Below are 15,131 nucleotides of genomic sequence, written 5' to 3'. Positions count from 1 at the left end.
AATCCAGGACAGATGACCCCTTCAGGACCAGTGGTGAGAGTGGCGATGCCTAGAGGGTGGAGGGAAGGTGGGGTGGAAAGGGGAACCGATTACAGGAATCTACATATAACCTCCTCCCTGGGGGATGGAGAGCAGAGAAGAGGGCGGGCGGGGAGAGACGTCGGACAGTGTAACATATGACAAAATAATAGTTTATGAATCATGAAAGTTTCATGGGGGACGGGGGAGTGGGGAGAAAGGGGGAAAATGAGAAGGTGATATTAAGGGCTCAAGTAAAAGGCAAATGTTTTGAGAATGATGATGGCAACAAATGTACATATGTGCTTGACACAATGGAAGTATGTATGGATTGTGATAAGAATTGTATGAGCCCCCAATAAAATGATTTCTTAAAAAAACCAATGTAATCCACCACATAAACAGGGCAAAGAATAAAAATCACATGATCATATCAATAGATACAGAAAGTTATTTGAGACTATACAACGACCATTTTTGATCAAAACACACCACAAAAAGAAGTAGAAGGGAAATTTCTCAATATAATAAAAGCCATATGCGAAAAATCAATAGCCAACATCACGCTCCATGGGGAAAAACTTGAAACCCTTCCACTTTTAACATGGTCCAGACCAGGATGTACCTTTTCTTCACCTTAGTGGAAGCCTTAGCGAGAGCCATCAGACAAGAAAACCCAGGAAAGACCTCAAGGGATCAACCCGCCCATCTGTCTGCGCGCATGCGTGAGCTCAGGGGGCGTGCGGGACCACGCCTCCTCGTAGCGTGAGCGAAGACAAGTTTGAGGATTTTCAAAAGGCTGTGGCCACAGCGGGCTGCCGTAGCAGAGCGCGAACTCCAGCTGCGTCAGTCGACGTGACAGTTGGAACGCATAGAAGCTTCGCCTCAACGGTCACAGAAGCTTCAACGTCACAAAGGTATCGAAGACTCACTGGCTCCAAAGGCCTCAGCAGCATTAGCGGCAGTTGTCCATAAAGAGTGTGTCTTTCTTATTGATCTCAGGACAGAGAAGTGACTGTCTTATTGATCTCAGGACAGTCACAGTGGCCGCGGTGGCAGTGGTTGGTGGCCGCAGTGACGACGGAGCACCTTTGAGCCAGGACCGGCATCTGAAGTGAACTCTCGACCAACAAAATGAGCCATCACGGTTCTCCAGCATCAGCTGTTGATGCTCCGGTGACACACGAAGACATACCCCAACCCAAGGGTTTCTGGGTGAGTCTTTTTGAGTGCCCCGTCTGCTATGACTCTGTATTACCACCCATTCTTCAATGCAAGAACGGACATCTTGTTTGTAACAACTGCCGTCCAAAGCTTGATATTTGTCCAACTTGCCGGGTCCTCTTGGGGTCTATTCGTAACTTGGCTCTGGAAAAAGTCGCCGATTTAGTGCAGTTCCCTTGTAAATATGCCGTGTGGGGATGTGAAAGAATTCTTGCGTACACGGAAAAAGCAGACCACCAAGTGAACTGTGAATTTAGATGTTATTCGTGTCCATTCCCGGGTGATTCATGTAAGTGGATGGGCCTTATGAATGCTGCTGTGCCCCATTTGATGGATCAGCATAGGATGGTTACAACCCAACAGGGAGAGCACACGATTTTCTTTGCTTCCGGCATTCTTCGTCCTGGTGATTTTGACTGGGTGATGATACAGTGCTGTTTGGGATTCAACTTCATCATCGTATTGCATAAAATGGACAGATATGGTGATCAGAACTTCTGTGCAATTGTACAGCTGATAGGAACGTACCAGCAAGCTCAAAAGTTTGTTTACAAACTTGAACTGCATCGTCCTGGGCAGCGTTTGATTTGGGAAGCCGTTCCGCTATCGTTTCAGGAGGGAATTGAAACAGCCATTATGGGTAGGGAGTGCCTAGTGTTTAATACAAGTGTTGCAAAGCTGTTTGCAAAAAATGGCAACTTAAGAATGAATGTCACTATTTACGGGTATTAAAATGGAAGTAAAACATGCACTAGCCAGTGTTTAAAGTCATTGTGTTGTTTTGAGAGTGAAAAATGTACCTAGTAGTCTACCATCGTGAAACACTTTTGAGTAGTTGGACGCTACATATATGACGGTAAATCAAAGGAATGCTGTTAATACAGGAAAAACTTGCATGTAGTAATGCTAATATAACTTAAACAGTAAACTACTGAAAGACGATATATACACATATATATGGCCAAGTTGATCAACTTTTTTATTAAAAAATGTATTTGATGCATGCATGTTATATGTATATTTTTCCCTCTCCTTTTAACTGACAAGCCATGTGAAGAGTTCATGGACCACTGCTTTTGAGCACTTTGTGAGTCAACACATAGTGCTGCTGTCTTTTATTTGCAGGGAGAGAGTGTGTGTGCTTGTTGCTATTCATTTCAGTTTTTCATAAACAAAAGAGTTTTATATAATTTGTTTTCTTTTTAAAAAAATTCATCAACATATACCATTCAATATTTAAATAATATCAGAAAGAGTTATACTATCATTATCACAATCAATTTTAGAACATTTTCTTCTTTGTACACAGTTATTCGTATAATATTTTTAATTGTGGCATGAATATACACAAAAATATTCTCCAATTCAACAATTTCAATATGTATAATTCAGTGCCATTGATCATACTATCAGTGTAGTGCAACTATTATTGATATCCTTTCCTAAATTATTCCACCATCATTAACATAAACTCAATGCTCCCTAAACAAAAACACTTCCTCTTTCACCCAGGGTAACCATTTTTTATTAGTAGTTCGGTTTATATAATATTCACCTATTGTACACTTCCATAGTTATGTCTCTTTTAAAAATAATTGCATATACATTATCACAATCAGTTCTAGTGCTCCCTCTCTGTTCCTCATTCATTGTTTGTTCCTCAATGCACCTCCTCCTCCCCAATCCCTGTTCCAATAAGCCATTGTATCTGTTATCGTCTCTATGCATCCACTCCTTCTGTGCTTCATAAACTGGAAAACTAACAGAAACAAAAACAACAAAAAAGAAACAAACAAGAAATAATAATATAAAGATGAAAATCATACCAATGTGAATGGGAGGGGGGGTGTAGAGAGGAGACCCAAAGCCCATCTGTAGACAATTGGACATCCCCTTACAGAAGGGTCACAAGGAAGAGACAAGCCAGTCAGGGTTCAGTATAGCACGAATGAAACATAAAGCATTCCTCTAGTTCTTTATTCTTTCCTCCCCCGCCACTATCATGACCTCAATTCTACCTTACAATTCAGACTAGACCAGAACATGTACACTGCTACAGATAAGAGCTCACAACACAGGGAATCCAGGATAGATAAACACCTCAGGACCAACAATGAGAATGAAGATAACAGGAGAATAAGGGGAAGGTTGGGGGAGACAGAGGGAATAGATCACAAGGATGGACATATAACCCCCTCCCAGGAGGATCAACAACAGAAAAGTGGGTGAAGGGTGACAGAGGATGATGTAAGATATGAAAATAATAATCCATAATTTATCAAGGGTTCATCGGGGAGGGAGGGGGAAAATGAGCTGATATCAAGGGCTCAAGTAGAAAGAAAATGCTTTGAAAACGGAGATGGCAACATATGCACAAATGTGCTTGACACAATGGATGAATGTATGTATTGTGATAAGAGATGGAAGAGCCCCCAATAGAAGTATTTAATTTTTTAAAAGTAAGATAAAAAAGATCATCAGGATTATTTACAAAAGCAAGAAATATTTTAACCTAGAGCAGTGTTTCTTAACCTTCCTACTGGCGCGACCCTTTAATAAATTTCCTCATGTTGTGGTGACCACCAACCATAAAATTATTCCGTTGCTACTTCATAACTGTAAGTTTTCTACTGTTATGAATCACAGTATAAATATCTGATGTGCAGGATGTATTTTCATTGTTATAAAGGGAACAAAATGAAAGCATAGTGATTAATCATAAAAACAATATGCAATTATTTATTGTTAAATATTTATTTCTAATTACAAATAAATGAAATTTTGTCTTGAAGCATAGTGTAGCATGGGTAACCGTCTTAATATAGCAACAGTGAACTACATTGCTAGATTTGGCAGCAATATGTGTAAAAATCCAACACCAGGAAGGTTGAGATAGAGGAGCAGTGTCTCGGTTCTTAAGACCATTGGATATATGTGTTTTCCCATGGTCTCGGGTGACCCCTGTGAAAGGCACATTCAACCCCCAGAGGTTGAGAACTGCTGACCTAGAGCAAATTAAGGTAGGATCAAGAGAGAGGTCAATTGATCAAGTATATATCATGATATCCACCATAATCAAGTTTACAATAATCTCTGTCTAATAGTAATGCTGTTTAGTCCCTCACCTGTGGCCTGAGCAGATCTGCCAGAGACTTAATCTGACTAAATCCTCTGCAGAGGGATTTTGGGCTCCAACTGTCCTCCAGAGCCTTGGGCATTTACAGTTTAAGCTCTGATACTTTTCCCTTCATAAGATTTGGAATTTGATATTGTCATTTTTGGATCACACAGGCTTGTATGTTTCTTCTATGTGGACTTAATTGACACCTTAGTTAGATGGATGTTGCTTGAATACAAGATTTTAAGACCCCAGACACTGTACCAGATATAGCCAGGCACCATCTGCTTTCTTAACGACACTTTGCTGTAGTACCCTTATCTTCAGTGATCTCTTCCTGAAGGTGAGTGTCGAGCGGGGCCATGTTATATGAACTAGCTGTTCTTGAATTGGGGCTGGATTTAAATGAGGCAGCCCACATTGAGTTGACTAGAACCCGATCAAATGAAGAGATTTTTGAGCCTGTGAACTGGTGCATATTGTTGCTGAGTTTCTGGATATCCTGTCCTTATTTGACTTTGCTTATGGATGCAGACTTCACAAGGTTCCAACTGGAATGAAGATTCTTCATGTCAAAAAATATGATTGTCTCCTCAGAGCACTGGGTTGATATAAATGGGCAGTTTAGAAATTGGATACTCAAAATTGGGGGGATAATGGCATGATGTGTTTGGTTTACAAATGTTCATAGGTGGGGGAATATATTCATAGGATTATAGGATTAAGGTGTGGGTGTTACTTAACTGAAATTGTTAGGCTAAAGAATTGTGTATAGGTGCCAAGTTGGCAAGGGGTGGATTGACATAGTTAAGGTTTATTGTGCCAACCTGGCCAATAAGCACATGTGGGATCAACTGAAGGGAGGAGAGATAAATAGCTCAGTGAACCTCACCTTTCTAGTTCTCGGGTCTCTTGCTTTCTGATGGTCAGACCAGGATGCAGCTGCCTTTTCCAGTTTCTTGCTTTAGCTGGCAAGGTTCACTTCCTGCAAGACATCCCTGAGGAGAAGCCATATGGACTACCCTGATGCAGCCCTGGGTGCTGAAGCAGCCATGTGGAGACCCCTGCCAGCGCTGAGATGCTTACACGCTCACAGATTCGGCTTTCCTCCTGAAGTCAGCGCCATTGTGTGTGTTTTGTGAGATGGAGGAGGACTTTGTACATTGGTGTTGGATATATGGGCTAATGATGGACATATGGGCTTCGACAGCACTGGGTTGGGATGCTTTCTTAATGTACACTTACCTTTTATATGAAAATCTCTCTTATACATGTGAGTTTCTGTGAATTTGTTTCCCTAGTTTACCCAGACTAACACAGATGTCATACCCGTGGAGAAAGCATTCTGTAAATCCACAAATGGTAGTTTTGGTAGAAGCATGCGTGCAGAGAATGCAAATTCATATCCAGAGTAGGTGTCTATTCTCGTAAGAACAAAACACTGCCCCCACCATGACAGATGTGGTCCTATGTATTATACCTGCCACCAAGTTGCTGGTTGGTCTCCCTGAGGAAAAGTCCCATATCTTAGACTCGATGTTGGTTTCTGCTGCTGGCAGATAGGGTACTTAGTATTGGCAGTGGCCAAGTCAGCCTTGGTGAGTGGAAGTCCATGCTGATTCATAACCATGTATAACTTCCATCCCTGTCACCATGTCCACTTTGTTCATGTGCCCACTGGACAATGTTAGGAGTGGCGGAGGAAAGAGGAGGACTAGTTTCCACAGTGTGTGTCATCTTATCCACTTGATTGTTAAAGTCCTCCTCTTCAGAGGTAACCCTTTGGTGAGCGTTCACATGAGACATGATTATCTTTACTTTCTTGGCCCGTTCAGAGAGGTCCATCCACATACCTCTTCTGCACACCTCCTTGTCACCAATATTCCAATCATATTCATTCCAATTCTCTGACCATCCAGTCAAGCCATAAGCTACAGCTCACGAATCAGTATACAGTCTCACATCCGACCATTTCTCCTTGGAGGCAAACTGAATGGCCAGGTGCACTGCTCAGATTTCTGCCCATTGGGAGGATTTCTCTTCACCACTGTCCTTTAGGGCAATCCAGGAAGGGGCTTTATGCTGCTGCTGTCCACTTACGAGTGGCACCTGCATACCATGCAGAGCCACCGGTAAACCAAGCATGAATTTTATTTTCTTCAGTTAAATTATCATAAGGAACTTCCCAGGATGTCATAGGTGTAGTCTTGGAGAAGGAAGGTATGGTGACAGGAGTGGAGACTTTGGGTATTTGGGCCACTTCTTTGTGGAGCTTACTTGTACCTTCAGGTCCTGCTCTAGCCCAATTTAGTACATACCACTTCCATTTAACAATGGAGTATTGCTGCGCACGTCCAAATTTATGACTCTGTGGGTCAGACAATACCCAGTTCATTATGGGTAGCTCAGACCTCATGGTGACTTGGTGGACCATGGTGAGGTGTTCAGTCTTTACCAAAGCTCAGTAACAAGGCAACAGCTGTTTTTCAAAGGGAGAGTAGTTGTCTGCAGAGGATAGCAGGACTTTACTCCCAAATCCCAAATGTCTAGGCTGTGATTCACTAATAGGCATCTGCCAAAGACTCCACATTGCATCTTTATCTACAACTGACACGTCTAGCACCATTGGTTCAGCTGGACCATATGGTCCCAGTGGCAAAGCAGCTTGCATGGCACCTTGAACCTGTTGCAGAGCCTTTTCTTGTTCTGGGCCCCACTCAAAATTGGAGGCCTTCCATGTCACTTGATAAATAGGTTGATGGAGAGCACCCAAGTGATGTATATGTTGCCTCTAAAATCCTAAGAGACCCACTAGGCGTTATGGTTCCTGTTTAGTTGTTGGGGGACAGATGCAATAGCTTATTCGTCACTTTAGTAGTAATGTCTCAGCATGCCCCACACCACTGGATCCCTAGAAATTTTATTGAGGTGGAGTGTGCCTGAATCTTCGTTTGGTTAATTTCCCAACCTCTTGTACACAGATGTTTTACTAATGAATCTAGAGTCTTTGATACATCCTCCTTAATGGGTCCAATCAGCATAATGTCATCAATATAATGGACCAGTGTGACATTTTGCAGAATAGACAGGCAATCAAGGTCCCTTTGGGCTAAATTATGGCACAGGGAAGAAGAGTTGATATACCCCTGGAGGAGAGTTGTTAACGTGTATTTTTCCTCTGCCAGCTGAAGGCAAACTTTTTCTGGTGGTCCTTTGAGACTGGTATTGAGAAGAAGTCATTGGTCAGATCAATGGATGCATACCAAGTACCAGGAGAAGCATTAATTTGCTCAAGCAATGAAATCACATTTGGAATGGCAGCTGCAATTGGAGTCACCACCTGGTTAAGTTTGCGATAATCCATTGTCATTCTCCAGGTTCCATCTGTCTTCTTTACAGGCCAAATAGGTGACTTAAATGGGGATGCGGTAAGAATCGCCACTCTTGCATCTTTCAAGACTTTGATGGTGGCACTGATCTCTGCAATCCTTCCAGGAATGAGGTTTTGCTTTTGCTTTACTATTTTCCTAGGCAATGACAGTTCTAATGGTGTCCACTTGGCCTTTCCTACCATAATAGCCCTTATTCCACATTTCAGGGATACAATATGGGGGTTCTGCTAGTTCCTGAGTATGTCTATTCCAATGATGGATTCTGGAACTTGGAAAATAACCATAGGATGGGTTTGGGGGCCCACTTGACCCACAGTAAGGCATACCTGAGCTAAAACTCCATTGATAACTTGACCTCTATAAGCCCCCACTCTAACTGGTGGGCCTTTGAAACACTTTGAGTCTCCTGGAATTACTGTCAGTTCAGAGTCAGTGTCCAATTATCCCCCCCAAATTTGTTTATTTCCTTTCCCCCAGTGAACAGTCACTCTTGTGAAAGGCTTCAGGTCCCTTTGGGGTAGGCTAGAAGAAAGACTAACAGTATAAACTTTCAGTGATTTAGCAGGGTCCTTATTCAATGAGACATGGCCTTCCCCTCATTCAAGGGGTTGTGGCTCTGTAAACTGGCTCAGGTCTGGGAAATGACTGTGTGATTGTGACTGCTATTCTTCTATTCACCCGATCTAGCATTCTTCCACCTGTATAGATCAAGTAAATACTTAATAGGTTTCCCATCTATTTCACTCCTAGGGACATCATGGCTAAGTAGCCAATGCCATAAGTCCACAGGAGACAAGTTGCTTTCATTACTATGGAAACCTTGCTGTCTATTATAACCACATTCACCCTATCTCTGTTGATTCAGTGCTGACACCTGCCATCTACCACCATGGGGCCCAATCAGCCCCATTGTGGTCAAATGTTGGAGTTCACTTAGGACAGTGCCCACTGTTAATCCTGGTGCACATAAAATAGCAATTGCAGGAGTCTTAAGAGATGCTGGGGCCCATTTCACAAACTTGTTCCTTATGGTTGTGGTAAAGGGTATGTCCTCAGGACACCCCCTTTTTGGGTCTATGGGAATATCCTGATAGATTCATTCCAACACACCAATTTCCCTAAACTTTTCAATGCCTTCTTCTACAATTTATCAGGGTAGGTCAAGTACCTCAAGTTGGTCTAATCTAGGCCATCTGTCAGCCCATGTTTCAGTGAACCAACCAAATAAGGAATTAGATCCTCTCTTAGCCTCTCTCACTGAGACATTGAAAGAAGAATCTGTGCTTAGGGGTCTCATATCCAGAAACTCAGACTGATCTAATTTTACATTTCGTGCACCAGTATCCCACACCCTTAGTAACCATTCCCAGGGCTATTCCCCAGGCTTCTCTGCTTATACGTATTAGAAAACTCATGCAGACCTTTGTGAGTATAGTGCACTTCTTTGGTAATCATCTCAACTTCACCTTTAGGAGCTTTCTGAGCCTTAATTTTCCTTACAGGTCTAGAGGAAATAATGGTGGTGAGGGTGTTTCTCGGGTGCTCTCAGCAATACCTTGTAAGGCATCTCCCCCAGGCAATGCTACAGATGCAGCCCATCTGGCATTTCAGCTTGAAAAGTTTTGTTAATGTGCTCAGGTGTGGGTTGTTTTATTGATAGTGGATTAATACCTTCAGCTGGGAGAGGTGGATCTATTGACTAGGGTGGCTCAATCATTTCTGGGGGTTCAATATCCTCCTCTCCTGGATCATCAGGTCATGTGTTCCCATCCCATGTTTCAGGGTTCCAACTTTTTCCTAACAATGCCCTCACTTTAATATCACACACTGCTCTAGATCTTCAATTCAGCTGATGTTGTAATTCAGCCACTTGCATGATGAGACTCTGGATGTGGATCTCAACAATGTCAGCTCTATTACTAGAGGAGAGAAGGCTCTCTTTTTTGGCACAGGCAGAAGCTTTTAAGTCTGTTATCTGGCACTTGAGGTGTGCTTCTGAGGTTCTGAGATCATCCCTCTCCTTAATCACCTGTTCCATTGTAAGGAGGACCAGCCAACCAGCTCCCCTATAGTTGTCATCCTGACAAAACTTCTGGAAAATTTCAAACATACGATCACCCAGAACATCTCCTTTAACCAGAACTTCATCTATTGGTGGTGATACTTTAGATATTTGCTTTGCTATTTCACACCATTGATTAGTGAGAGTGGCATACTTATCCATGCCTGTATGTGTAGAAAAAGTATTATCTATGCTGTTAAGCTTAATCAGGCTGGAGATCCAATTTAAGAAGCCCATATTTATGATTTTATTTCTCTAGAACCACTTCTGGTACCAAATATGTTAGACAGGGTTCTCTAGAGAAACAAAACCAGGACACTAATGATTATATATATATATATATATATGAAACATAATAAATAAACAGTTAATTGATCTATAAAGCAGTACAAATGGCTGAGTGCAACTCACTTCTGTGAGACAGCTAATACATGGGCTGCTGGGTAGTACTCTGTAGAGGAATTCAGCCTATCTGGCCACAGGCAGCAAGCAGTAAGGCAGATCACCTACTGTCAGCCAGATGACAGTGTCCGACAGTCCCCAGCTCAAGTGATGTATACTCCAGTAGAATGGCGAAGCAGGTCTTGAAGGAAACTCAAACTACAGTTACACAGTCCATGGGTTAGGTGTCCCACAGGTAGTGTAGCTTGCAAATTGCGGCAGAGGATAAGCTAAGGCAGCCTCACACTGGTCTGATTACCAAAGAGCAATAGATCAGAAAGGCAAGGCTCACAGAGCCATTTATCTCTCTGCCTTTCAATTAATCCCACATGCATTCACTGGCCATGTTGGCACAATAAACCTACCTATCACAGTGTAGAACAGTATATCTCAACTACAACTTCACATTTTGATGCTTTTGTATAATAAAGGTTTTTATAACTTTGTGGCAATACTTTCTGACATATGGTTGTTTGAGTGTTTTAAATCAATGACTGTGTATATATAATACATGAAGGTATGTAATCTATATATGTATAATATTCTCATCCTTTGAAAATTTGTTGAAGTAGGCCTTATTGAATACATTTTTCAACTAAGCAAACTGTGTCCGTCTAGGTAGGCTAGAGAAACAAATAGATAGACACTCATCTGTAGATATATACAAGAGTGGTTGAATATTGAGAAAACATCCCATCCCAGTCCAGATCAAGTCCATATATCCAAAATGAGCCCATATGTCTGATACCAATCTATAAATTCCTCTTAAGACTCATGAAACACATGCAATGATGCCAAATGCAGATGATCACCGGCCAGTGGGTAGGAACTCTTGTGAATCCTGTGGCAGCATAAGCATTTCACTGCTGGCAGGGGTCTTCACATGGCTTCTCCAGCTTAGGGCACTAGTGTAGTTCCATGTGTCTTGTCAGCTGCAAATTCTCCAAGGGAGTGAGGAGAGAGAGAGAGAGAGAGAGAGAGAGAGAGAGAGAGAGAGAGAGAGAGAGATTCTTCTGCCTCCAAAGAGGAATATAGGAATTCCCAGAATCCTCAGGAGAAGACCATCCCCACACAGTGGCTTCATTGGCTATATCTTGATTGATAGGCCAGACTCCACCCCTATACTCTTAATCCTCAAATTGACACCAGATAATGTAACTATCGCAACAACTAAGATCAATTTTCATTTTATGATGTTAATATGATCTTTAGTAGCAATAGTAGTAGGAATATTATGTATCTTCTCGTTAAGATTCTTATACTAAGTTTTAAAATGTGTTTGACCTCTTCTCCACTGTGATAATTATATAAATTTCAGGTACTAGAATGTAGCAATAGATATCATTCTGGATTTCCACCTTTTATTGGTAAAAGCAGGGCCTCATAGGAATGTAAAGATGGGTCTGGACAATATAACAGTGCAACTATAGGAGGTAGAGATGGTGGGAAGGTCTTGGTAAACAATGTAATGGAGTTTTGCAAAACAAGGAAGTGGATAGTGTAGGGAAAAGGTATGGGGTAATAATGGAGTGCTACAAAATCTAACATCTTCCTCAGCATTTTGCTTTGGGTCAATCCAAATAGTTGCCAGCCCTTGTGCACCAATGAAATGCTAACCAAATGTTAATCTTGTTTTTTACTGTTTTACTTACTGGCTTCTTTTAAGAATATTGATTTTGTTAAATAGTAGACTGTGTCCTTAATAAACTGATTTGTTAATTAAGCATATTGATTTGTTTCTTGAGTTGATAGGTTTCTGAAGAATTGATTTGTGTGATAAATACATGGATCTCCTTCGTAGTTTAATCTCTTTCATTGTGAAAAATATTGATTTGTGATTAGGGAGTATTATGTGTAGTAGATATAAAGCAGTCATTACATTTTATAAGCAGTATTTTACTTCTTATTGTCTTTTTTCACTGATATTTAATTTCCCTGTGTATTGGGTAGAAGATAGGTTAATTCTCACATAAACCTATATACTCAAATAAATTTCATCATTCATTAAGTCATTCATTCCAAAAACACTGATTACATAATTAGACAGTGGGAATATAAAATTTGCTTTAATTCCTCTCTTTATAGCATAGCTAAAAGGTAAACATAGAAACCTGCATATAAAATCGATAATTTTGATGTAATAAAAATATTGCATTGTGTGAAAGAAGGAACAGATATTGTTAAAGAGTAGGACTTGTGGGACAAGTAATCCTTCACCTAATTCACAATAAAAATATTTTTAAATGAGCACAGCTTACTCCTTAAACCTCTGAACTGATATTAACCCCCGAGGTAAGCTTTTGCTGAAATAAGTTACTGGCACAAAAAAATAAAGGACATTATTAATGAATATAGTGTATTAAACAAACATCCATTTGTATGAGACTAAAAGACCAAGATTTTTTAAAACAAAGATGAACAGAAATGGAGGGAGAGAAACTGGAGTACTGGAAATGGAACAACCAGAATCCAATTAAGGAGAATGTCGGTGCATTTTGAAATGTAACTGATGTTGCCAAAAAATTGATGTCAAAATTACCAAAAGGGAACCTAATTTTCTCCATAATGTTTCACTGAAAACACAATAAAATAATTTTATTGCACAACCCTTGAACTTCTATGAGGCCATGTTACTTAGTCAATATGGCTGACAAAAGGCCAGGCCTTACTAATGCAGCCAGAGTCTTAACACTGTATTGAATATGAGTGATATAGATTAAATAAGAAAGGATAGAATTTGTCTGTTTTAAGAATGTATTTAGGATCTGATTGTACTAGGAGCATACTGATTTCTTCAACCTATTGTTATTGATAGAATGTGTGATAGAAATGATTATTGGAAAGTATGAATAGAGAGTTTGTAAACCCACTGCCTTTAGCCATTAAATTGGATCTGTTAAATGGGTTAATAGGAGATTCCTGTAAAGAAGTCTTAGTAAAGATCAGCCTCACCCAGTGCCCTGAGTACTCAAGATATTTGTATTCAAAAAGATTTTCTGGGGAGTCATTGGCAGACTGAAGAATAAAAGGAGCCATTTGGCCTTTTTTTGCATTTGAACTGGAGGTTTGCTCCTGAAGCTTGAAATATCTGGAACCACAAAGAACTCACTTCTCTAGGACTGACCTGGATCCACTTATGTGGAACCTGAGCTTATGGCATAACTTAGCCCAAGAGGACTAGGGTTGTTAAGAATTTGTGAAGGGGGCTATATTTGAAAGGTGAGGCAGCCAATTAGTACCCTGGTGAGGCTAAGTGAGGCAACCCACACTGAGTAGACCAGAAGCCCACTATATGAGGATAAGATTTTGGAGCCTGTGAATTGATTCATATTGCTGCTGACTTTATAGATGTCCTGTCCTGATTTGACTTTGTTTATGGATGCAGACACCCAAGGTTGCAACTGGAATGAGGATTCTTCACATCAAAGAACATGCTGTCTCCTTAGAGCTCTGGGTTGATGATACAAATGGGCAGAATAGAAATTGGATACCCAAAATGGGAGGGTAAAGTGGCTGGCCTAAAAACTTTCATGAGTGGAGGAATATGTGGATAGGAATATAGGATTAAGGTGTAGGTGCTCACATAACTACAATTGTAAGGCATAGTATATTTTTGTTTTATTCATTTATGGAATATTATATTTAAATGAAGCTAGCATATTTTGAGCTGTATGCATTTTAGTTTTATCCTATTAGGCACAAATATGATTTTACTATTGTCTTTGTTTTAAAAATTATGTATGACGAAAGAGTTGTGTAAAGGAGTCAAGTTGACAAGGGGTGATCTGTGGTAGTCATATAACTTCATGTCTACTTAAAGATATGTAAACGTATAGGGATGGAATTCAACCTGTCGGTCAGGTCAGAGAATGATGGTGTCTCTCTGTGGGTGTTGCTTTCTTATAAGGTGAGCCCTGGGAACCTCCCCTTTTTTCTCTGACTTTGCTTTCCAGCTGGCCATCCCTGATTGCTGCCGGAGCCCTGCAATGTTACAACTGCCATTGGATGCACACAACTTTGCGCCCAGTGGCCTGTGATTTCCCTGAATTGTGCATCATTGCATGTGGCTGTGCGAGTCTGAAGGGGGACTTAAGAATTAGTATTGGACTTATGAACTTGACTTGGGGTGGGCTGGGATGTTTTCTTGATTTATAATTATTTCTTATATAAAGTTATTTCTTACACATTTCTGAGTGCCACTGGATTTTTTTCCCTAGTCAAACTGACCTAACACAATTACTAATAACTTAATGAGAACATTATTTGCTGTTAATGTCAATACTATGTAAAACTAAACCATCAGTGATGTTAGCTAATTAAGAGAATAAACTAAACAGTGAAATATGTGATTTGGAGATTTACAATTTGTGTGATACAAATTCAATATGTGTTTGGAGGAAGGAAGATAGGTGAATTTGACCCCAAAGATAGAAGATTGTAGTCAAGAAGCACAATATTGGGTTAGATTTAGGACAGACAGCGTAGAATGGTATTGTGCTAATCTAGGCAAGAACTAATGGAAACCCTAACTAGAACACAAGTATTAGACATGGAAGTAGAGAAAAAGGTGAATTTGACCCATCTTGTTATGTATGGACCTTCCTCTCACATGTATGTCTCTAGCACAATCCCTTCTTATCCCTTGTATACCCTTAGCTCATCCCCTCGTTATGTTTATGCCCCTAATATAACCCCTTCCTGTATGTGCTTACCATGGCTTGTATGCCCAAGATTACATAAGCTTGTGAGAAAATACATACAGCTTCATTCTGGTTCCAGTCAACATGGAAGAAGACTATTCTGTTAAGTGTAATCTCACTGCTTAATGAGCCCAACACCTTCTCTTCAGCTAATGTGGATGCTTCAGTTATGTTCA

The 15,131-nt window shown here is 40.6% G+C and overlaps 1 protein-coding gene across 1 annotated transcript; it reads left to right on the top strand.

Moving 5' to 3' along the window:
* Window positions 1-1,152: 1,152 nt before the first annotated feature.
* On the top strand, window positions 1,153-1,974 carry LOC101641235 (E3 ubiquitin-protein ligase SIAH1-like). Its single transcript, XM_004711222.3, has one exon. It carries the CDS (start codon window positions 1,153-1,155, stop codon window positions 1,972-1,974), a length of 822 nt encoding a protein of 273 aa, XP_004711279.3.
* Window positions 1,975-15,131: the final 13,157 nt, after the last annotated feature.

The sequence above is a fragment of the Echinops telfairi genome, unplaced genomic scaffold, assembly GCF_000313985.2.
Source record: "Echinops telfairi isolate 266 unplaced genomic scaffold, ASM31398v2 ScPeMD7_44;HRSCAF=162, whole genome shotgun sequence".
Classification (NCBI taxonomy): Eukaryota; Metazoa; Chordata; class Mammalia; order Afrosoricida; family Tenrecidae; genus Echinops; species Echinops telfairi.
Note: the sequence above shows the minus strand (reverse complement) of the source record. Positions and strands in the feature narration are given on the sequence as shown.

Excerpts from the sequence above, each read along its gene's own strand:
- LOC101641235 (XM_004711222.3), top strand. The coding sequence starts at position 1,153 with ATGAGCCATCACGGTTCTCCAGCATCAGCTGTTGATGCTCCGGTGACA.